General features: G+C 44.1%; 1 protein-coding gene across 2 annotated transcripts in view; it reads right to left on the bottom strand.

The window, feature by feature from the left end:
• Nucleotides 1-21592, bottom strand: part of TMEM131L (transmembrane 131 like) — a 200166-nt gene that overhangs the window by 9288 nt on the left and 169286 nt on the right. The window contains exons 28-33 of one of the 2 annotated variants that reach the window (XM_029610214.1): nt 19840-19997; nt 19229-19411; nt 18595-18673; nt 9528-9607; nt 7552-7672; nt 5431-5522 (exon numbers count right to left, since the gene is read on the bottom strand). In XM_029610214.1, the coding sequence (XP_029466074.1) occupies nt 5431-5522; nt 7552-7672; nt 9528-9607; nt 18595-18673; nt 19229-19411; nt 19840-19997 (713 nt within the window). Of the gene's footprint in view, nt 1-5430; nt 5523-7551; nt 7673-9521; nt 9608-18594; nt 18674-19228; nt 19412-19839; nt 19998-21592 lie in introns of both variants that reach the window. The other variant, XM_029610130.1, reaches the window with a different exon arrangement.

Here is a 21592-nt window from a genome sequence, read left to right as displayed (position 1 = left end):
TTCTCTTTCTCCACTGTCATTAGCACAATGTAATCCCTCTTCTCAAATCACCACACTGCCTGCAGTTCAAGCGTATCCTGCTCTCCTGCAAGTGCCTTTGTTCTGCAGCTCATTATCTCTCCTTCCATCCCTTCCTGGTCAGCGCCATTCAGCAGGCAAGCTGCTTGTGCTCAGTGAAAATTACCAACTCTGTGCGGGTTGCCCTGCTGCACCAAACGCTTGGAACAGCTTCCCTGAGTTGGTGTGTCACGCCCTCCCATCTCTGGCCGTCCTGAAGTCCCACCTAAAATCCCACATTTTTTTAGGTTGCTTTTAAATCTTGAGCCCTGACTCTCCCTGATAACTGCCTTGTTAACATGAACGACTTTTACTGTCATAAATACATTTTTTTCTGAAGCCTGTTTTGTCTTGTCTGTGTGTCTTGAATAGACTGCAAGCTCCAAGGAGCAGGATCTGTCTCTTGTGTGTATTAGTGCGGCGCTGCGAGCAGCGCTGTAGAAATGACAAGCAGTGGCAGCAGCTTTGCAGCCCAGAAGTCTGGGAGCAAGCGCACATCCCAACCTCCGGTAACACCACGCGGAAATGTTACTAAGTCTGCTAGAATAAGCCAACCAGCACGGCTCAAAGCTATAACAGGAGAAACTGCATTCTGTAATCATTAACTTGATGTTATGCATCCCTCTGTTTTGAAAGTAAACTGACTGTAAGGTCCTTCTGCAACCCTACTATAGAGGTTAAATGTAGCCATGCCCCAAGATCACCCTATTCTGAATTAGGTCTGCAGGCTGTAACTATTAGTAACCCACTGAAGCACACACAGTAATTATCCAGCAGCCATCAAGTGAAGCTAAGCCACTTGTAAAGGTGACTCCATGTTCTCAATGTACTCTCTCTAGCAGCAGTCAGAGAAACGGAGGTGCCTCAGAGGGTTGCCATAGTGAAATCAGTCCACTGCTAGCAGGCAGGGAAATTGCCATGCTAATAAAGTTTGTTTGAATTTGAAAAGCCCTGCAAGGAAGTGTTGGGGGGGGGGTGACTACAAAATAAGGAGGGGAAAAAACAGCAATTGAGAGGAAGTACAAGGGAGAGGAAAGGAGAAGACCAATAGGAAAAGCGGAAGGAAGGAGGAGATGCACAAGTTGCCAACTAAAAGCAAATTACTGTGTGCAAAGCAAGAAGGATATCTAACATCTTTACGCCACAGAGACTACCCCTGTATTGTCTTGCTAACCTGATTAGGGGAAAACAAAATTTGGTCAAATTCAAACTCTGATACTAGTGTGAGCTAGGGCTCACTAACATTGCTATTACAGATGGTAATACAATATAGAAATAGAATTGTATTTCTTTATTCTCTTATATTCTAATTTCTGGTAAAGAAATCTCTAGCTGTAGAAAGCAGAGCTGCAAAGAAACGCAGCCAGCCCCCACCCACCCTTTTTTCCTCCCTTCTTGCTGAGAAACACTAACTACACAGCATAATAAATTTTGCTTAGGTTGGCATATATAGTTACAAGCAAGGTAAAGAATGTGTAAGGATGTATCTCCTCCCACATCCCTCCCTGCACCTGATTCTAACAAAGACTTTCTCATAGCAGTGCAAATTAACAAGAAAAATTGCCATTTAGGAACAGCATGTAGGACGCAGCAAATGTACATCCAATTTTTAGGTGAAAATTGAAAGTTGAAACTTGGCATTAGAATATGTTGTTTAAGAAAAATGTAAAAAGCATGGGACGTCTGAAACGCATGACAAATGCCTGAAGCAGAGATAACACTGAAATGAAGGCATCAGCTAGGTTGAGTATCCTGAGATGGGGAGGAGTAAAATGATAAGCCAATGTACAATAGTAAGTTGTTTTAGCTTTGTGGGCGTACCTACTTCTGTATGCCACCCGTACTTGCAAGTTTGTAAAAATAAAGAAATAAATTTTTTCACCAACTCTGTGCTCATTATATAATTTTCTGAGAAGATGCAATACCACTTCTTACACTAGTAAAATCTTTTTGTTTGTAACTATTTCTAAACTTTGCATGACACTGTGATTACTTGGGGGCTGATATAATAAGGTGCCCTTGGCAGAGAGCACAATTTAACTTGCAGTTGGGCACACACTCTACTGCCAATTAAGCAAGTTGCCTTGTGCAAAAATGTGTGCCCACCTTAATGCCCTCCCATGCTAATAATGGCATTAGCTATTACGCCCCCCCCCCCACCCTCCCCCGATGCAGAGAGGAGCGCTGGCCTCACTTGTGCTTTTCTCCAGCTCTGGAGACTGAGGAGGTGTAAATGTTAGTTTATGGGTAGAAGTTGGAGTTCAGGTGCCGGGGGACCTGTGGTCAGGATTTATGCAGAGAACACATTTTTTGTGCCTAAAAATCAGATTTTACATGCAGAAACCGCACAAAGCATGTTTTCTGCACATAAAGGAATCAAAATGATCCACGGTACAACATTTGCACATGCAAGTGGGCCCACGGAGATGTAACGCTAGGATTTTATAAACCGGTGGCGGGAGCTGTACACTTTATAAAATACCGGGAATTTCTGCCCCGAAAGAACACGCGCATATTTGTAATGCGGAAACGTGCACGGTTTCTCTAATCATTTTATAAAAATATGCGCATGCATTTTACGTGCCCAGTAGCTGAAAGAATGTGTACGTTTTTAGAATGGAACCCACCCAGGGCCTGTAACAATTTGCACGTAATAGCCCAGAATTAAATGCGGAGGCAGGTATTGTATAACATATGCGCATGCTTTCCTTCTGAAAACACTAGAGTTCATACTTGGGACTACCAGCTCCCGGACACCGCCACAAGATCACCCTGAACCGCCCCCACCAGTTCTCCCAGACCTCCCACCCGTAAACTACAGAGAAAAAGTGTGATTTCAACTGCGTGGCTCAATTAGCAGGTGGGAAAGTGTACGGAGAAGTTCTGCAATGTTTGCACATGCACCGCTTACAAACTAGCAACACGTGCGCGTGCTTCCGAACCCGCCCCTTAAGGCCCGTAAACCGCCCGCCCTGTTTACATTTACACGTGACCCTGCAGGTAGGCGCGTTCTCTAGAGGTTTATAAAATAGCACAGACATGCATACGTGGTACTTATGCACGCATATGCAACGCCACCATAACTCTTTGAATATTAACACCAAAATATTATTTTGTAAAGGGTAGGGGGTGTGTGCGGCATTAGTGCTGCGGCATAGTTGACGCAGCCTCAAGGGCGAACTCCTGAGGCCTGTGCCGGCAGCTGGCAAACAGATTTGGTAACGGGCCAGACTAGAGCTTCACCTATACTAGCTGCCTCCTTCTTGGGTGGAGCCCTTGGATTCTGGCGGCTGGCAGGACTTAGGCGGGGGCCCTGGGACAGAGGTCATGGCTAGAGTCCAGAGACACAGCAGAGTCAGAGGAGGCGGCAAGCTCTGGCAGAGTCAGGGACGGGTCGAGGTTGGGGAGGGCAGCAAACAAGAGTGGTCAAGTGCAGGCTAGAAGTCAGATCCAGGCAGGAGGCAATCACAGTCAGGTCCAGGTAGGAGGTCAAGATCTGGAGCGGCAATCCGAGGGAGAATGAGGAAGGCAGGTTGGACAGGCTGGGCTGGACGACAAGGCTGGACAAGATTGGGCTGGAAGACGAGGCAATGCAAGACTGCATGAGGCTCAGGAATGCTGGCAACACATACTGCAAGGACTGTAGGAGACCCGTTGCTGAGGCGAGGTGAGCGAGTCCAGAGACCGATGACATCATCCATGGAGATGATGTCAGGCGCGTGCGTGCCTATGGGGGGGTCGGCCGGAGGTGGCACCTTGCCGTGTGTGTGAGGCTCGGCGGAAAGTCCCACAGACTGCCAAACATTATATATTGCACAACAAATATTCTCAGCACTGAAAACTTTTGTTTTTACGTGCATGAATCAAATTTTAGGCACATAAAAGGGGGGGGGGGGGGAGAGAAGGTTTTGTTCTCTGCCCAGTGCCTTCTTTACCTGCAGCGCTGGGATCTTGCTCCCATCCCCCGTAAACGCCCCCAGTTCTTTCCCACATTAAAATGTGGGCTCCACCTTTGCAAAAACTTGAATGCACATTTTAACTCAGGCTTGCATGCTTTTTTTTTTCTTTTTTAAAGTCCCGATGCATTGGCATATCACTTGCTTACTGCATCGGGAGTAGAAATTTTCTTTTACTGTACCAGTTTAAAAAAAACCCAATCCCTCTGAAGTGAATTTCATTCCATAGATTTAACGTGCACCTTATTCCATCTGGCCCTGGGTTGCTACTTAAATGAAGCTGTTAAAGCCTCCCTTTTCATTCTGGTTTATATTTTATGCCCGAGGAGACAGCAGTGCTGAAAAGGTTTTTTCCACAGCTCCCTCCTTAGCCTCCTTTCCTCATCCAAAACTCCACTCAGGAACATTGCCAGTAGTAACGAAATCTGAGAGACACATGCTCTGCAAGTCCGGATGCACTGAAAAATTATTTACATAGAAATATATTTATAATGCACTCTCGCTCCTTGTGACCCTGGGCAAGTCGCTTTACCCTCCGTGGCCTCAGGTACAAACATGTAGGGGGTCATTTTTCAAAACGCGACACCGGCCGCATCATGGCGGTACGATGTAAATCAGGGGAAGGGGGAGGAGTGTGGGCGGCAGCACTGCGGGCGATAATGTTTTCCACATTGCCGCCTGCAGTACTGCCAGAAAGAGGGCGAAAGTGTGCAGCCCGGCCACAACCGCCCTGGACAAAAACGCACTGCTGCGCTGCGGCCAGCTGCATACTTTTGTCCCCGCCCCTTTTTCTCCCTGCGGGCCATCATTCCACTATATTTATATTATATTTATAGCGGAATAATGAATCCCGGGGATTAGACTATAAGCTCTCTGGGGTTAGGGAAATACCTACAGTACCTGAATGTAATTCATTTTGAAGTGCCGAAAAGCAGAATATAAGAAAAATCTAAACAAATAAATAAATAAAATGCATATATATATCTACAGATATATCTATAGTTAGATTTATATCTATATATCTATATATACACAAATATCTATCTCTATCTATCTATATGATAGCAATATGCATACATACACAAATAGTAAAAACAATAGGAATAGCATGCTAGCAGAATGAATGTCAGAGCATTCCGCAGGAATTAGTGCATGTTCACATGTGATATTGTGACATTTTGACAGCAGCCCAGCAGGCATATTTTAACTCCTGCCAATTGAAATGCCCCTGAGGCAGCTCTATGAGCGAAACTCGGCCAGAGTCGGGCATTGAAATAAAGGGCTTCTTGTGATCATCCGATTCCTATTGTTTTCACTGTAACACAGCCAACTGGATCGGCTTCCGCTTTGCTTTTTGGGTATATACACAAATATACACACACACTTTGCAAATTTGATCAGTAAACAAGAACCTTACCTTCTGGAAAAGAATTATAGTCCTCCATGTGTAATGGGCTATACATGTTGGAGAGCTGGTGGCCGTCACAAGTGGCATTCCAGTCAACATAACTGTGGAAAAATCACCAGTGTGACTACTTTATAGAAATCATGGCAGGGAATTTCATTAGGGTGCCTGACATATCTAAAAAGCCCAGCAAAACCATATATAGATGTGTTTTTCTCCACAGTAATGCCCGATAAAACATCACAAGTGTAAGCTCATGGAAGCCTCTGAGAGCTGGAAGAGTCGTCTTAAATGTAAAACTAAGACAACACAATACAGCAACTGCACATGTGTTAATTTACACTATGATCCTCAGGGATGGGTGAAAAAACCGCCCTCAAATAAGTACAACGTTAAATGTTCGTATAGAAATTGGAAAAAAGGATCTCGGGAAATCTAAGCATACTAATGCCACAGCATGGGAAATAAAGTCCCGGATCTAGAGGCAGTCATGGAAGTGACGAACATGAATGCAGTTAGGTTCGGGACAGGACAGGTTCGGGAACCTCTGCCCCAGAGGAAAGACAGGATGGGGATATATGTGATGCAAATGTTTAGATAACCTTCAAGGTATGAATGCACAGGAGGCGAGCCTCTTTCAGTAGCAAGGAGGCTCTGGAGCAAGGGGTCATGGAAGAGGGTGAAAGGAAGGATTTCTTTTCAGAGAGCGTGGTGGATGCATGGAATAGCCTCCCCGTGGAGGTGGTGGAGAGAAGGACAGTATCTGGGTTCAAGAAGGCACGGGACAAGCACAGAAGAGCTCTGAGGGCGTGGTAGGAACTGGAGAGCCGAGCAGCTGATGTGGATGGGTAGACCAGATAGGCCATATGGCCTTTTCCTGCCGTCATGGATCTATTTTTGACCTCCTCCTGCCAGGTTCTCCCATCGAACGTTGCGCTTTGCAGCAGCAACATGGGCTAGTGATTTTGAGGGTATAAACAATCAAAAAGATTACATTTTCATAATGTCCTGTAAATCATACATAGGGAGGATAATTTCAGAACACTCCGTGCGACTTATGGGTTGGCGAGGCACATAAATTCACTTTGAAAATTATCTCAGATAAACCACACAATCCAGCCCTCACAAAGCTACACCTGCTCTTTGCACTTTTTAAAATCAAAAGTATAAGCAGAAATCCTAACTCTACCCCCCTCGGATCAGCTATCGTTTGTGTGCATAAAAATATGCATGAAATCGGGTTTGCACTCATACCCCACATAGTTTTATAAGGAGCATTTACGCAAATCAACCCATTTTTTTGAGCATTACCCCCTTAATGGGTTAGACAGCGATGCTTATCTAATGGTCTGTTTACCCTGGAGGCATCCACTTCCACAAGACACTGAACACGTGGGCTTCTGCAGGACTCAACATTTATATACATTTTTTTTTATTATATCGTACGTCCCCTTTGATTACTTGTAGCAAAGCGATTCAGGAAAGACAATAAACCATAAAGCCACAAGTACTTTTGCAGGTGCCCACCATCAGCCATGCAACTTTGCCTCTTCCTCTTTTACAAAGAGCACCAGGCCATGCCTCCCCCTCGATCCCGCTCCCTTCTCGCAGAACAGCAGGCCTGCACCCTCCCCCCCTTACTGTGGCTGTCCCTTGTCTTTCCTTCCTCCCTGCTCCACACACGTGCTTTCTGTCTAGAGTTAAAGCATGCACTGCAGGCAGGGGAGATGGAGGAGAGGCAGCTGCGGGTGACCCATGATGCCCCTTGCTCCCATAGAGAGAGAGAGAGAGATGGAGAGAGCAGAGGAGAGTTGGTGGGGCACAACAGAGGCGACGGAAGTGACTGCCCACAGGGAAAAGAAAGTCAGAGCTGCTCTGAACTGCATTTCAGCTTGCAGCTAAGATAACATTGCTGGACAAATCATTGCCGACACCGTCGTCCCAAGCGCTCAGCACCGATGAGACAAACCACAGGGATTAAGGAGTCTCATCACCACAAGATTTAGCGAGGGCTGCATGGCTTCGGTGGGTAGCGTGGGGAAAGGGAAGTATGTTATGAGAAAATCTGTTCCCTTTCCTGAAAAAAAAATAATAAATAAATAAATGCGTGTATTTATACAAGTCAAGACTAACCTGTTATGTACAGAAGGGTTTTCCTGTACTACACATGCTACATTATTTTCAAGGTTATAATTTAATCCGCTTGTCAAGCAGACCGGTTGTATAGGCCACATATCTTCTGCTGGATAAAGACCTAGGAAAGTAGATGGTCAGAACTTTAGTGCACACTGAAAGCAGATACAAAGGGAATACAATGAGTCATGAAAGTGCAGGCAAAATTCAAAGGGGTTTGGATTGGTCAGACACAGCAAACATTTTATTATGGAATCACAAATAATTCAAGAGAAAACATGATCAGCAGGTGGCTGCTATGTGATGAAGGGGGATGTGGATCTGGGGTGGGAAAGATTGCTGGGTTTAGCACTGGGGGAAGGGGAGAGCAATAGGATCTAACCTACTGCGGGCATACATTGCTGAAACATGGCCATGCTGGGTCTTAGCGAAGTTTTTTTGTTTTGTCTTGAATTATTTGTGATTCGATAATAAAATGTTTGCTGTGTATTCATTCATTATCCGTTTATTTGTGTGTCCGCTGTACTCCCACTCCTTCATTGTGAACCTTAGTGCGTTTACAAAATGTCCTGACACCAAGTATGCTTTTTTATGCTAAAAGAAGGAAAAAGAAGGAGCTGCTAAGTCTCCTTTCCAGTTTTTCGTCAACTGTCCCAATTGTAATCTTGAGGAGGCTGGAGCACATAGTGATGTCAGGAGAGGGGAGGAGGAGGACGGGTAGAGTGCAGGGTCTATTCCAGGGAGGGGGGGCAAGCAGAATGGGGAGAAGGAGAGTGCTGCAATCTACTCCTGGAGGGGGGGGGGGAAAGGAGTGAGGGGGAGAGTCCTGGAGGTCTAGACCTGGGGATATAAGGGGGGGGGTGGAGTTCAGGGATCTAGTTTTGGGGGCAGGAGAGGGAAATGGGTAGGGGGCGTACACTGGAGTTTAGCTGGGGGAAGGGAGAAGATGGAGAATGCTGGAATGTGGTCTGTTTGGGGGAGGGGGGCAGGGGGGGAGAGCATTGCTAGCTTTTGGAGAAAGAAGGGGTGGAGCAGGAGGGAGTGAGAGAATGGGTGGGAATGGGGGACAGAGAGAAAGAAGGGGGAAGCAGTGGGGAAGGAGTGAGAGGATGTTGTGTTGGGGCTGTCAAGCCCTTGTTATGCTTGGGGTGGCAGGAAGGAAATGCTGTAGTGGGGCCACCGAACACCTCAGGTTCTCGTGTGGTGAAGTTACTTGGCACTCACTAACTACAAACAGCACCCATGTGAGTGACCCAGAGAGAGAGGGTGTAAGATGGAGAGAGCAGGGAGGGTGCATGTGTGTGTGACTGAGTGTGACACACAGACACTGTTCCACTGCCCGCTTTTTTTTTTACCCAAGATTTGTGTTGGGTGACATTGGCACCATGCTTCTAAATAATGCCAGAAGGGCATCAAAATCCTATTCAGCTGCTCTCTAGGGGAAAAAAAATGTGTCACCTCGTTAGGTGTTAAGGTAATAAAACTTTCTGGAGCCACAGACAGACAGGAAATAAGATTTCCCTATCAGCTCCTATAAAAACCCCTCATCCTAACTCTACAGCACCTTACAACACGGATATGGAAAAAGAAACGCAGGCGAAAAGGATGGGACCCAACAGCCTTGAAGAAAAAGCCCCATGTACTGAAAATGGCTTCAGTCTACAAGGGCCCAGTCAGGGTAACCTCAGGTGATATGTGCAGTGGCATCCGGGCTCAAACTTGGGAAACCGAGATCTAGCACAGCAATATAAACCTGTCCTGTGCTGGGGCTGGCCCTGTGTCCTGCGGCACAGAAGACCTGGCGTAGCGCTCTTACAGGAGCAATTACCCTCCTGATCTTACAGCACCATCACACGTGAAGGGCTTTAGGGTAGGATGCAAAGGTGCCCGGCCAAAAGAAAGATATTACATCTTGCATTACGGGATAAAGAAAATAAAAAAAAAAACAACAACAAAAAAAAAAACCCAACCTTTACTTTTTTCTGGTTCAGCAACAGCATCTGTGAAGGTAGGAGACAAGGTTTCTGGAAACTGGGCGACTATATTCATGTCCGTGCTGTATAAAGAAGAACAGAAAGTCGTTGCCAATCGTTCTCTCTCTCTCTCTCTATATATATATCCCAAATTATAGCTACGCAATACAAGGTTCCACATTAGGAGTCACCACTCAGGAAAAGGATCTAGGCATCATCCTTGATAATACGTTGAAATCTTCTGCTCAGTGTGCAGCAGCAGCCAAGAAAGCAAATATTTAACATTAAAATATACATGATTTATTTTTACAGAAAATACAACAATACTAGAATTAAGCCAAAACTCCCCAGTTATGAAAGTAAAGAAGTCCTCTCGAGAACTTCAGCTGGGAAATGCTGTGATTTTTTGCACAACAAAGACCAAAAATTGTTTATCAAAAACTTCCCTAGCCAAGGAACAGTTTGGAAACCGCTCATCTAAATCCTTTAAACTCGTCTTGCCCCAGGTACTATACTAATGAAACAGTTTATAAAACATTAGCTTTTAACAAGTGAAACACTTTGCTGAAGTGTATTTATTTTTAAACTATGCTTTTTCTTACAAAGTATCCATCTCAATGAAAGCATCCACATTACCCCATGTTTTACAGCGAATCAAATATCCACCATTACAACAGACTGAAATGGCAAATTTTCCAGGACTGATGCCTTTATTTACCATCTCCTCCTGCCTCCTTAAACCATTATTTATAACAATCATAGCACCCTCCGACAACACATCCATTACTGGGTGTGATTTCAGACTTCTGATCACACTCAAAGAAATTCCAACGCAATGTGCCTCTGTCTTTCTTAAGTTCTGCATTCAACACATCCAACTCCCATTTGCAAACCAATCAAAAAAGGAAGGGTGAGATAAATCCTTCCAATTTAGCAGAAAATCACACCCCCATAAAAAAAATAAATAAATCTGTGACTTGTTCCCTCAGGTTCTAGCCCTAAATAAACGTAAATATACGTGTGGATAAAGGTGAGTAATTGATATAGTGTATCTGGATTTCCAGAAAGCATTTGACAAAGTCCCCTCAGAAGAGGCTTCTAAGGAAGTTAAAAAGTCATGGGATAGGAGGCAGTATCCTGTCATAGCTTGCCAACTGGTGAAAAGATAGAAAACAGAGTACGATTAAATGATAAATTTTCCCAATGGAGAAAGGTGAATAATGGAGTGCCCCAGGGATCTGTTTTGGGACCACTGCTTTTTAATGTATTTATAAACTATGTATAAATCTGCCTGGCAACAAGTACCAGGGGTCAGGCAAGATGCTCCAGCTAAAGGGAGCGTTGCATCTTTACAGAGACACTGACAGACAGCACAGAAGGAACATGTACAAAAGAGGAACCAGTGGTGCCAGCCTGCCAACAGTTAGCAGAGAGCATGAAGCATTTTGCCCGGGCACTGAGGTGAAATGCAGAACCAGAGCTGGACATTTGTGGTCAGAAGGGGGGGGGGGCTATACTGGCTTAAGGGTAAGGAAGCAGTGCCCTTTTTTGATGCATGGTAAATGACAAATTATAAGAAGTCTGTGTAACGCATGACCGGGGGAGGGGAACGGAGGGCTATGGGGCCTATAGCAAGAATACTGTATAGAAGAAAGATGTAATAGCTCTCTGAAGGAGTTTGGAGAGCAGTCAAACACTGCACTCTGTGCACTGTTCTCTTTCCTTCCAACAATACCTTGTAAACCAAAGACAAATTTTCCTTACAATAAAGGTTTCCTTATTGGCCTTATTTGGTTCTGTGTATTGGTATTGGGGCAAAACACACAATGACTTGGAAATGGGAACAAGTGAGGTGACAAAATTATTCAAAGTTATTAAATCACAAGAGGATTGTGAGAAATTGCACGAAGACCTTGCAAAACTGGAAAACCGGGCATGCAAACGGCAAATGAAATTTAATGTGGACAAGTGCAAAGTGATGCACTTGGGGAAGAGTAACCCAAATTATAGCTACACAATGCAAGGTTCCACATTAGGAGTGTGCACTCAGGAAAAGGATCATCGCTGATACTATGTTTGAAATCTTCTGCTCAGTGTGCAGCAGCAGCCAAGAAAGCAAACAGAATGCTAGGGACTATTATGAAAGAAATGGAGAATAAAACTGAGAATATCATGACTATCGCTCCATGGTGCAACATCTTGAATATTGTGTGCAGTTCTGGTCACACCTCAAAAAAGAAATGGCACAGAGAAGAGCAATTAAATGATAAAGGAGATGGAATGATTCCCCTATGAGGAAAGGCTAAAGAGATTAGGACTCTTCAGCTCGGAGAAGACGGCTGAGGGGAGATAAGGTGGAGTCTATAAAATGAGTGGAGTGGAACGAGTAAACAATCGGTTATTTACTCTTTCAAAGAGTATAAAGACTAGGGGACACACAATGAAGTTACTAGGTGATCCTTTTAAAACTAATAAGGGAAATATTTTTTTTTACTCAATACATAATTAAGTTCTGGACTTCGTTGCCAGAGGATGTGGTAAAAGCTCTTAGTGTAGCTGCTTTTAAAAAAGGTTTGGACAAATTCCTGGAGGAAAAGTCCATTAACAATTAAGGTGGACTTGGGAAAATCCACTCTTATTCCTGGGAGTCTGCCAGGTAATTGTGACCTGGATTGGCCACTGATGGAAACAGGATACTGGGCTTGCTAGACCTTTGGTTTGACCCGGTATGGCAAGTCTTATATTCTTAAAATCACTAATCTGGGCCAAAGGAGTATTATTAACTACATCCACCATATTCACAAGATTATAAACCTGGCTATACAAGAAAGTCTTCCAATACATCCACAGTCTCTCCAGCACTCAAAGTGAGAAGCTAAATTTCTCTCAGTTGGAAGGATGAATAATATGTGCATAAGATCTTACATGGTTTATATATAGCTGCAGAAATGCAAAGAGTCCCGGTCAGTGACATGTCTTACTGTCACCACTCTCCAGAAAAGCATGCCCCATCTTCTCATTCCCTCTTGTACAAAAGAAGGTACAGTTGGTGTTCTCCCAGTCTGAAGAGCTCTATGTGCTCTTCCTACGGCTTGTACCAAAAGAGCTATATCCAAAAGAGATAGAGCAGACAAGACGAAGCCCACCTGGAAGGAACAGGCCAACAATCGGAGATGAAAGCACACAAATCATGGGGACTGGATCCTCTCTATGAGCTCTCCCAGCCACATCTGGAAAAGAATCGAGTATGCCCTAACTTGTGTCAGTGGAGAGAGATCCTGCTGCTCCAATCGCTTATGTCTACATTTTCAAAGGACATGGTAATTATAGGAGGATCTTTTTTTCCCAGGAAGGGATCTCCCAATCTCCATAACCTCAATGCTCTGTCCTCCATGGTGCACTGTAACAGGTTCAAGGTTAACACTCGCCTCCTGAACACAAAACATACTGTGAAAGAGGTACATTTAGACTGGAAACAAAAACAAAAAGAAATCTAGGGCAGTGACTCTCAAATTCAAAATGTCTTCTGGATTCATGCATGAATCTTCACTTCAAAGGCCTTCTCTGCATCCAAAGAAATTAGGCACCACCTCATTTCATCCAACCAAACAGAACACTCCCTGGGTGTTGTACAAATTACCAAAGGAAATTTGTGAAGCCCTCCTGGTCTCTATTAACTAACCTAGTCAGCAGCCTTTGCTGCCGTGAAGTGAAAACCTTAGAAAGAAACCCAGGGGCTGTACAGAGTAACAACGTAGAACAGTATGCTGAACATTTCATCCCTAGGTCTCCCTGCTTTCATGAAAGGCGAGATATGAATACAAAAATTATTTAGATATGACCATTTATATTCCAAAGGAGATAAACAGGATGGAGTCGGTCCAGAGGTGGCTACTAAAATGGTCAGTGGTCTTCACTCTAAAGCATATGGGAATAGACAAAGATCTAAACATGTAAACCCCAGGGGAAAGGCAATAGGGGAAATATGATAGATATTCAAATATCTCAAAGGTTTCCATGCACAGAAGCTGAGCCCTTTTTAATGGAAAGGAGGCTCTAGAACGAGGGGTCATGAGATGAGACTGAAAGGGGGTAGACTCAGAAGTCATCTTAAGAAATATTTCTCTACAGAGGATGGTGAAAGTGTGGAGGTGGTGGAGACAAAAACAGTATCTGAATTCAAGAAAGCACGGGATAAAATACAGGGGGATCTCTAAGGAAGTGATATTTAATTGGGTGGATGGGCAGATTGGAGAGGCCATATTGTCTTTTTCTGCCTTCATGTTTCTATGTGACCACTACTGTTGCCTTGTAACATAGTAAATGATAGCAAAACTTAGGAACATAAGAACATGCCATACTGGGTCAGACCAAGGGTCCATCAAGTCCAACACCCTATATCCAACAGTGGCCAATCCAAGTCACAAGTGCCTGGCAAGTTCTGAACAGCCAATCCAGTTAGTCCACACTGCTAAGGATGTATCTCAGCTGCCAGCCACATAGCATGACGGCCTGTAAAATCTCTCTCCTTATCCAGGATAGTTGAATGAAGCAGGAAGAAGTTGGATTACTTATCCCTTCCCAAACGCTCAATGGTGACCCCCATCTAAACCTGAGATGTTGTCAAGGACTTAATCACCGGCATTGCTTCAGATGATGCAATGGGGACATGCAACTGAAAACTCTCCCTCAAGGATAATTTGGGAAAGTCTAATGTCTCAAACAAAAAAAAAAAAAAGGTTTCCTCTCCTCATTGGGCCTTCAGTCCACAGTCCTACATATTGGCAGTAATTTTCATAAGAATTTACAATTGTAAATGCTACTACTATTGTAGTAATTTTCAAAAGTCCACTTATACAGGTAAAGTGCATTTATACATGAAAAACCCAGTTTTAAGCATGTCACTAGATAAATACTTCTGAAAATCAGGCCCATAGAGGGCAAGTTCCAAAACCCATTAACCTGCAGAAGTGAGATCTTTGAAAACTGCCTGCCCTATGCACAGGGAAAATGACAAGCGTGTGTGTAATTTTACCCATGGTGAAAGAAGGTACTCCCGGGGCTGGGGTTGGGCTTGCAAACATGCACAGACCTTTTACGTTTTCAAAAGCATGTGTGTACCTTTACCTGGAAAAAGCACTGGCACAAAATGCAGGTGCAAACAAAGTTGTGCAGGAACGTTTTTCAAAGGGAAAGTACTCCAGGACTGTGCACTTGTGTGGACAGTTTGAAAGCAGCCCTCGTTGCTTCTTATAGTCCTCTGCACGTGCTGCTGCCAACCCCCCCCCTGCCCCCCAGTGCTAGCCCTCCCATTCTACACCTTTAATCCGTCTGCTAACTCTTCACCACCCCCCCAGCTGGTTTTTTTATTTGAGTGTCTAGCCCCCTCCTTTTGAAGCTGCTCAAGGCAGGTTACGATAAAAGCAAATACTGCAATACGCAGAACCACGAGATACTAATGCAATCAAATAACTCTGGGCTTCGGCAGCAGAAGGCAGGCACTCCCCAATATTTTTCCTCTTTAGAACGCAGAAAATAAAAATGCTTTTCATTCAATGCCCATCTAAAAAGCATCAAGTTCCCGAAGCAACTCAATCCTTGCAACGATTTATTGCAACAGGTTGGAATGGTGCAAGAGAATGTGCTGTTATACGGACTTAATCATCCTTACAGAAGGAATTACTCTGATGTTCTCACCTTGGGACTATTTTGATAAGGTATTTGCTCCTTTTCCTTTTTTAATTTTCTGAGTTTGATTCCACCAAGTCGGAGTAATTATTTTTGTGATTTATCTTTGGTAGTGGTCTAGTCTTGTGTGTCTTGAACAACCACCAATATTTATTGATAATTTAATACCTGTTAAGATGGAACTTTTTCATTCTTGTCAAGGTTCTGGTCCAAAATAGCTTTGTGTGCTAGAATACCTTGGACACAGCGTTATGTTTTAGGTACAAATAGTTTCTCAAGGAAACCTGAATCTGCAGTTGAGTATATTAATGCCCGCTGTGTTACAAATAAAAACCATATCATAGTTAATCTTAAATTGGAACTAGGCCTTGATATTCTTGGTATCACCTAATCTTGGCGTCCTGATGCCAATACAATGATTTTGAAAGAATTATGCCCTTCAGGTGTCATCTATGATCACCAGTCTAGATTAAAAATAATAATAATAAGGATGGTTCGGCAATTTTAATTTTTAAATCTTCCTCAATCATTTCCTGTTTTCTGTTCTCTTAATCCTGGCTGTGAGGGGATGGTCTTGTGGATTAACAGTCAGGCAATTTGCTTGCTATGTCGTACACCAGGTTCTGGAGGAGTCAAGTCTTTACTAGGCGAATCATTTGTTGTACTTCATTTGAGTTTAAAAAGTCTGAAAATCACAGGGGACTTTAATATTCATATCGATGATCCTCCCCACTGTTCTGCAGATGATTATTTCACCGTGTTGCTAAACACATGGTGGGCATACACTCTTTTGCTCCTGACCTGAGAAGGATTTCATTCAGAAGCTGCAAGCAAAGGTGGTACCTCAGCCTGACCATGTTTGTTATTCAGTTTGCATTGACCATCCTTTCTTATAACCAAATGGCTGCCTCCCAAGCAGATTGCAAACCCTTTAGGAGTCCTATTGATCTCCATGTATTTGAGATCTTGTGGTCTCCGTTACAGTATACAAACATATCAGGGAATAGGACTGCACTTGTTGATACCTTTCATTCTACAGCAATACAAACAATGGAGTACATTGCTTCACTAAATATTCAGGCCTGTAGTACTAACCCCTCAGATCCTTGGTTCTCCCAGGAAAGCTTTGCTCTTACGCTAAAAATGTTAGTCATTTGGAAACAATATAGGATGATGCTCAGTAAGGCCAAGAAGCAATTTTTTACATCCAAATTTCAAATGTATCTCAAGCGTTCTATTGAGCTCTTTCATATAATGAAAGACTTGCTTGATAAACCAGGGGTTAACAAGTCAGTCATGAGCTTGATCCAGATATGTTGTCCAGTTTCTTCATCAACAAGATTGCTTCGTTACCTGCTATAATCTCAATGTTTTCCATTTCAGGATACCATTAATACATTAGTGCTCTTTTTGAAAAGTAACTGCTACCAATATGGTTGATATGTTACCTTCAACGATACCTTCAGGCTCTTCTTCGGACCCATGTGCATTTTGGATAATATGTAACTTAAAACAGACGTTTGCAGATCCGATAGCTTTTACTATTAGGCTTCTTTAACTGAGGGTGAATTACCAGCTTCCCTAAAGAAAGCTATAGTATGGCTTGTTTTAAAAAAGACCTCATCAATTTCCTTCAATCTTGCTAATTACCATCCTATGTGGCGCCTACCCTCACTAGGGAAGATTATTGAGAAATGTGTGCTCAGTTACAAGATTATCTTGATGAACACTATTTTTGACATGGATCAATGTAATTTTAGACAGGGGCACAGCACCGAGACCTTATTGGTTTTGTTGATTGGCTTTCTCCTTTGTCAGTTATTTAAGGGAGACTCTGTGATATGTCAGTAGCTTTTGACACACTTTGAACAGACTAACATCGACTGTCTTACAGGTTAGAGTAAACAACTGTTGCTCCTCTTTAAAATCCACCATATCAAGTGTCCCTCAGGGATCAGCTTTGTCAGAGATCTTTATTTGTATTCACTAGAGGAGCCGACTGCCTCATATAGGATCTCTTATAAGATTTATGCTTACGACATCCTGCTGTATTTACTAGTGAGTCCTCTCATTTTCCACCATTGCCTCTTTATCTAGTTGTATTCAAGCAAGTGAAAGCTGGATGACTTTCAATAAGTTATCTCTTAATCTTCAGAAAATTGAGGAGCACTGGGTAAACCAGGATCCTATCCTGGTAAGTCTAGGGTATCAGCAGATAAAGGATCAAGTGTTTCCATTTCTTTGCAAAGTTCAGGACCTCAGAATAATTCTTGACTCAGGCCTCATCTTCAAACCCCACATCATGGCTGTATTAAGCATTAACAAAGATTTCCATGTTGTGGTACAAGCTTTGGCCTTATGCTTACTGGACTACTATAACTCCATTTACTTTCATCTCACCAAGGCACAGCTGGGCTCAGAACTCTGCAGCATGCTTGATAACTGGCTGTAGGTGAAGGAATCATATTAGCCCGAGGTTGGTCAAGCTTCCCTGGTCACCGGTTGCTTTCAGAGTAAAATTTAAGTTTCTTGTTTTAATTCACAGATTTTAAAGTGGGGAAAGCTATGAATATCTGAAAGATGCCTTCAATTGGTCTGTCTAATTTGGACCCTTCCTTCTGCCGACAAACACCTCTTCAGAGTGATCAATTTACAGGGTAGCTGGCCCCAAGTCCTGGGATGCTCTCCCACTTGATATTAGGAAGCTGACCTACTATCCTTTAAAAAAAAAAAAAAAAGAGAGGCAATTTTGTTTTTGTAAGCATTTGTAGGTGTTATTTGATCTCAGTTTTCAGAATACAGTGTTACTCTTTAGATTTCTATATATTTTATGGGTATTGTCTACTGTTTCTGTAATTTTTGTGGTGTATTTTTCTCTTTGGTTTTCATGTCTATCTTGATGTTTTGTATTATAATCCACCTTTATCAATTTTTTTGTAAAAAGCCAAATAAAAATCTTTAAAACAGATCAAATTAATTCTGAATGAATATTAACAGCTCTATTAAATGAACGGGACCAGAGTCATGCAAGACCTTAAAGGTCATAGTTAAGGCCTTAAACTTGAACTACTCGAACTACTGGGAGCCAATGGAGGACATTCAGAATTGGTGTAATAAGGTCTCTAGACCTTGCCTGTATCAACAATCCAGCCATCAAGAAAAAAAAAACGAACACAGAATGCCTCTTCCATTCCTTCATCATACATTAAGTATCTGCATTTAGACTTGCATTCAATTCACTGGACTTTCATGCGGCAGCTCTTTGCACAGGTCAGGGGTTGGAGCTGCTTCATGTGCCCAACTCTGCCCCAGGTTGGGAGAAAGACCCCACACTGGGTGGCAGAACAGCAGCAGAGTTTCCACGCCCCCCTCCTCTATTTACCTTGCACTGCAAAGCTTGTGCGACAGATTCATAGCAATCTGTGCTTCAGCAGGAAAGTCATGCTGTGCCATACTCTCACCTAAATAAGAAAGAAAATCACCATCAGTCTGCACCTGTGAAAAGAAACCCAGAGAAAGGGTGCACACCACTGTCTGCTCACCATCGGAAGTGGAAGGGTAGAAGGCACTCTAAATTTTAAAGTAATTACATATCTACATCTACACACATGCATGGCTGGAAAAACTCTGGGCGCCAAGTCACCCAGGCACCTGCAGTTTGGCCCCTGGTGCCTATACCCAGAAGAGCTTTGAGGGGTAGGCATGACAGGAGTCTCTGGCACTGCCCACCATGCAGGGAAATAGCCAGGTCTGGGCTGGTGGACAGCCGCCACTGTTGGTGGCTGGAAGAGGAGCCAAATCCTTGCCAGCAAAGAGCTGCAGCAGGCCGGCCGTCAAAGCGGAAAGGTTGAAAGGGATAGAAAGCTGAAACAAAAAGAAAAATAAGCAAAAACAAACATCTCCCCCAACCCACTAAAAAAAAAAAAAAAAAAGCCAGAACTAAGAAGTTTGACAAAACAGAGCAAAAAAACCCCAAAATCTCTTACACTCACGCACGTTGCCTCACTGTTACTCACTGGATGGAAAGAACTGTCTCAGGAGCACAGGCTTTTTATCCCCGTCGGAGCTGCTGGTGCTGCTCCAGCTGCCCCAGCTGCCCCGGCTGGCTCGCACGCTGCCCCGAGAGCTTCCACAGTCCGAGCTCGAGTCAGAGGAAAGCTTCTTCGTGCACTTCCTCCTGGAGTTCTGGTAACCACTCTCTGCAAGAGCCCGGTGAAGGAAGAATTTAATAAAAAACCCCATTCATGGCCCGGCACAGCTTCCCGCAGGGAGTCCCTGCTCACTGCTCCACGAGTCGCACTTGACTCACAGGGGCGGCCTGGGCTGCCTCCGAAACTCTCGACGGCGTTAACCTACTTCCCTACCTAGTCCAACTTCAGAGCAAGGCATTATTATAGAAGGAAGACCAAGGATTCTTCTAAAACTAAGCATGTTACACAGCAGCCCCATTTACAGGCTGAAAAAAATAAACCCAGTTTTACACATGCAGTAGGACTACAAGCTGGCCTTGAAAGCTGAGACGGGTCTTTAGGCTTTGCTATGCCATTACTGCTCCCCAGTCATCCAGAGCTCTGCTAAAACAAACACTCAGTGCTGCAAAGATTAGCATCTCTCTGTGCTTACACACCTGTTTCGCCCTCTGCAGGCACTCTTCCTGGTTTCTGCTCTGTTTTGCCCATTTCCCCATTCCCTACTGGATACCAGTTTCTTAGTCTACCGGTGATTCTTAGCTCCGGCCTCTCAAACTCGGTGCACGGGTATTTCCACTCAGTCTGCTCGGGAACTCTGAAAGCAAACAAAAAAAAAAAAAAGGCATGCCATTGTTTTACACGTGTACGAACTCCCTTTACAGTCCTTGCCAAGTGGTATAAAGTAAGACTTGATCGTGCTTGACCATCAAACAAGGACAATCTGTTAAAAACAAAGAATAAGAGCAGTTGGGCAAAGCTGATAGCACATTAGTAACTGTTTTTAAGCAGCAGCTTTGCACGTTTCTACTCTTAAGTTGCCATCAACAGATCCTGAGGGGAAGAGACCTTGGTAATTCTTATAGTTTGCATCATTAACATTTGATAACCTAATAAAGGTCTCATCGCTGGAGTATTTTGTGGTTTCTCTTGTAAACATTTTAACAAAGTTGTACAAAGGGCCTCTCCCTTCCAATGCTCTCTTTGCCGAGCTCCGGACACAGTACTTGCCCTGGTGACACCCAGCCTGCTCGCTGGTACTACGCCACACCTGTCACCAGGACACACCCTGGCTGATCCATCCTCAGCTGACAGTGCCAGGCCCCAGCAAAGATGTCAACCTGCCTGCCTGCCGTGTCACTGAGTGACTGGTGACTGCAAGCAGCTAAGAAGGGAAGTTAATGTTACAGCAAGACCACAACCCATCAGCTGCCAGGAAACAGACCGCATGGAATCAGAAGACTTACAGTGACATGCCCTTCCGTTTTTAAATTTAAAAAACAAAACTTAAAGCTTAGATGAAATGTGTGTGTGGTTAGTAAGAAGAGGCACACCAAATCAGAGTCAAAGAAATTTAGGGGTCTGCCTCTCCCATCAGTCACCGACTTTCTTGTGACCCTGGGCGGGTCACTCTCTCCCCTCTGCCTCAATCACTCACCCTCCGTGTGACCCTGGGTATGTCACTCTCTCCCCTCTGCCTCAATCACTCACCCTCTGTGTGACCCTGGGTATGTCACTCTCTCCCCTCTGCCTCATCACTCACCCTCTGTGTGACCCTGGGTATGTCACTCTCTCTCATCTGCCTCATCACTCACCCTCTGTGTGACCCTGGGTATGTCACTCTCTCTCATCTGCCTCATCACTCACCCTCTGTGTGACCCTGGGTATGTCACTCTCTCTCTCTCTCTCTCTCTGCTCCATGTCGCTGACACACTGTGACCCTGGTCAGGTCTCTTTGTCTCAGTTTACCCAACTGTACTGAGATAATGGTATTAATAATGCTGTTTCTTCTCCCCTTTGGAGGTTTATGTGAAAATCAAGTGTCAGGAAGGTGTTGCCAGGCCACCCAGGCACGTTTGCAAATTAATAAAAGAAATCATCAAGCTAGGTAGAGAGAACATGGTACAAATCTACTCTTCTTTCACCTTTCATCCCTCCAAATCAAATTAAATCTTCACTGGTGGTAACTGTGCCGTTCGTACGTGTGACTGTGCATGTAAAACTGCCCCCCAAAACCCAACTCACCCCGAGTTACTAGTGCCCCCTCTGACAGTGGATCTGCGGCATCCATGGCATGGAATGGAACTGCGGCATCTGAGGCATGGAATAGGAACCGCGGCATCCATGGCATGGAATGGGAAACAAGGCATCCATGGCAGGGGTGGGTCCACCACCTCGAAAGCCCCAGGCACT

Source organism: Rhinatrema bivittatum, chromosome 1, assembly GCF_901001135.1.
Source record: "Rhinatrema bivittatum chromosome 1, aRhiBiv1.1, whole genome shotgun sequence".
Lineage (NCBI taxonomy): Eukaryota > Metazoa > Chordata > Amphibia > Gymnophiona > Rhinatrematidae > Rhinatrema > Rhinatrema bivittatum.
The sequence above is the reverse complement of the archived record's forward strand: the minus strand, read 5'-3'. Positions and strand labels throughout refer to the sequence as shown.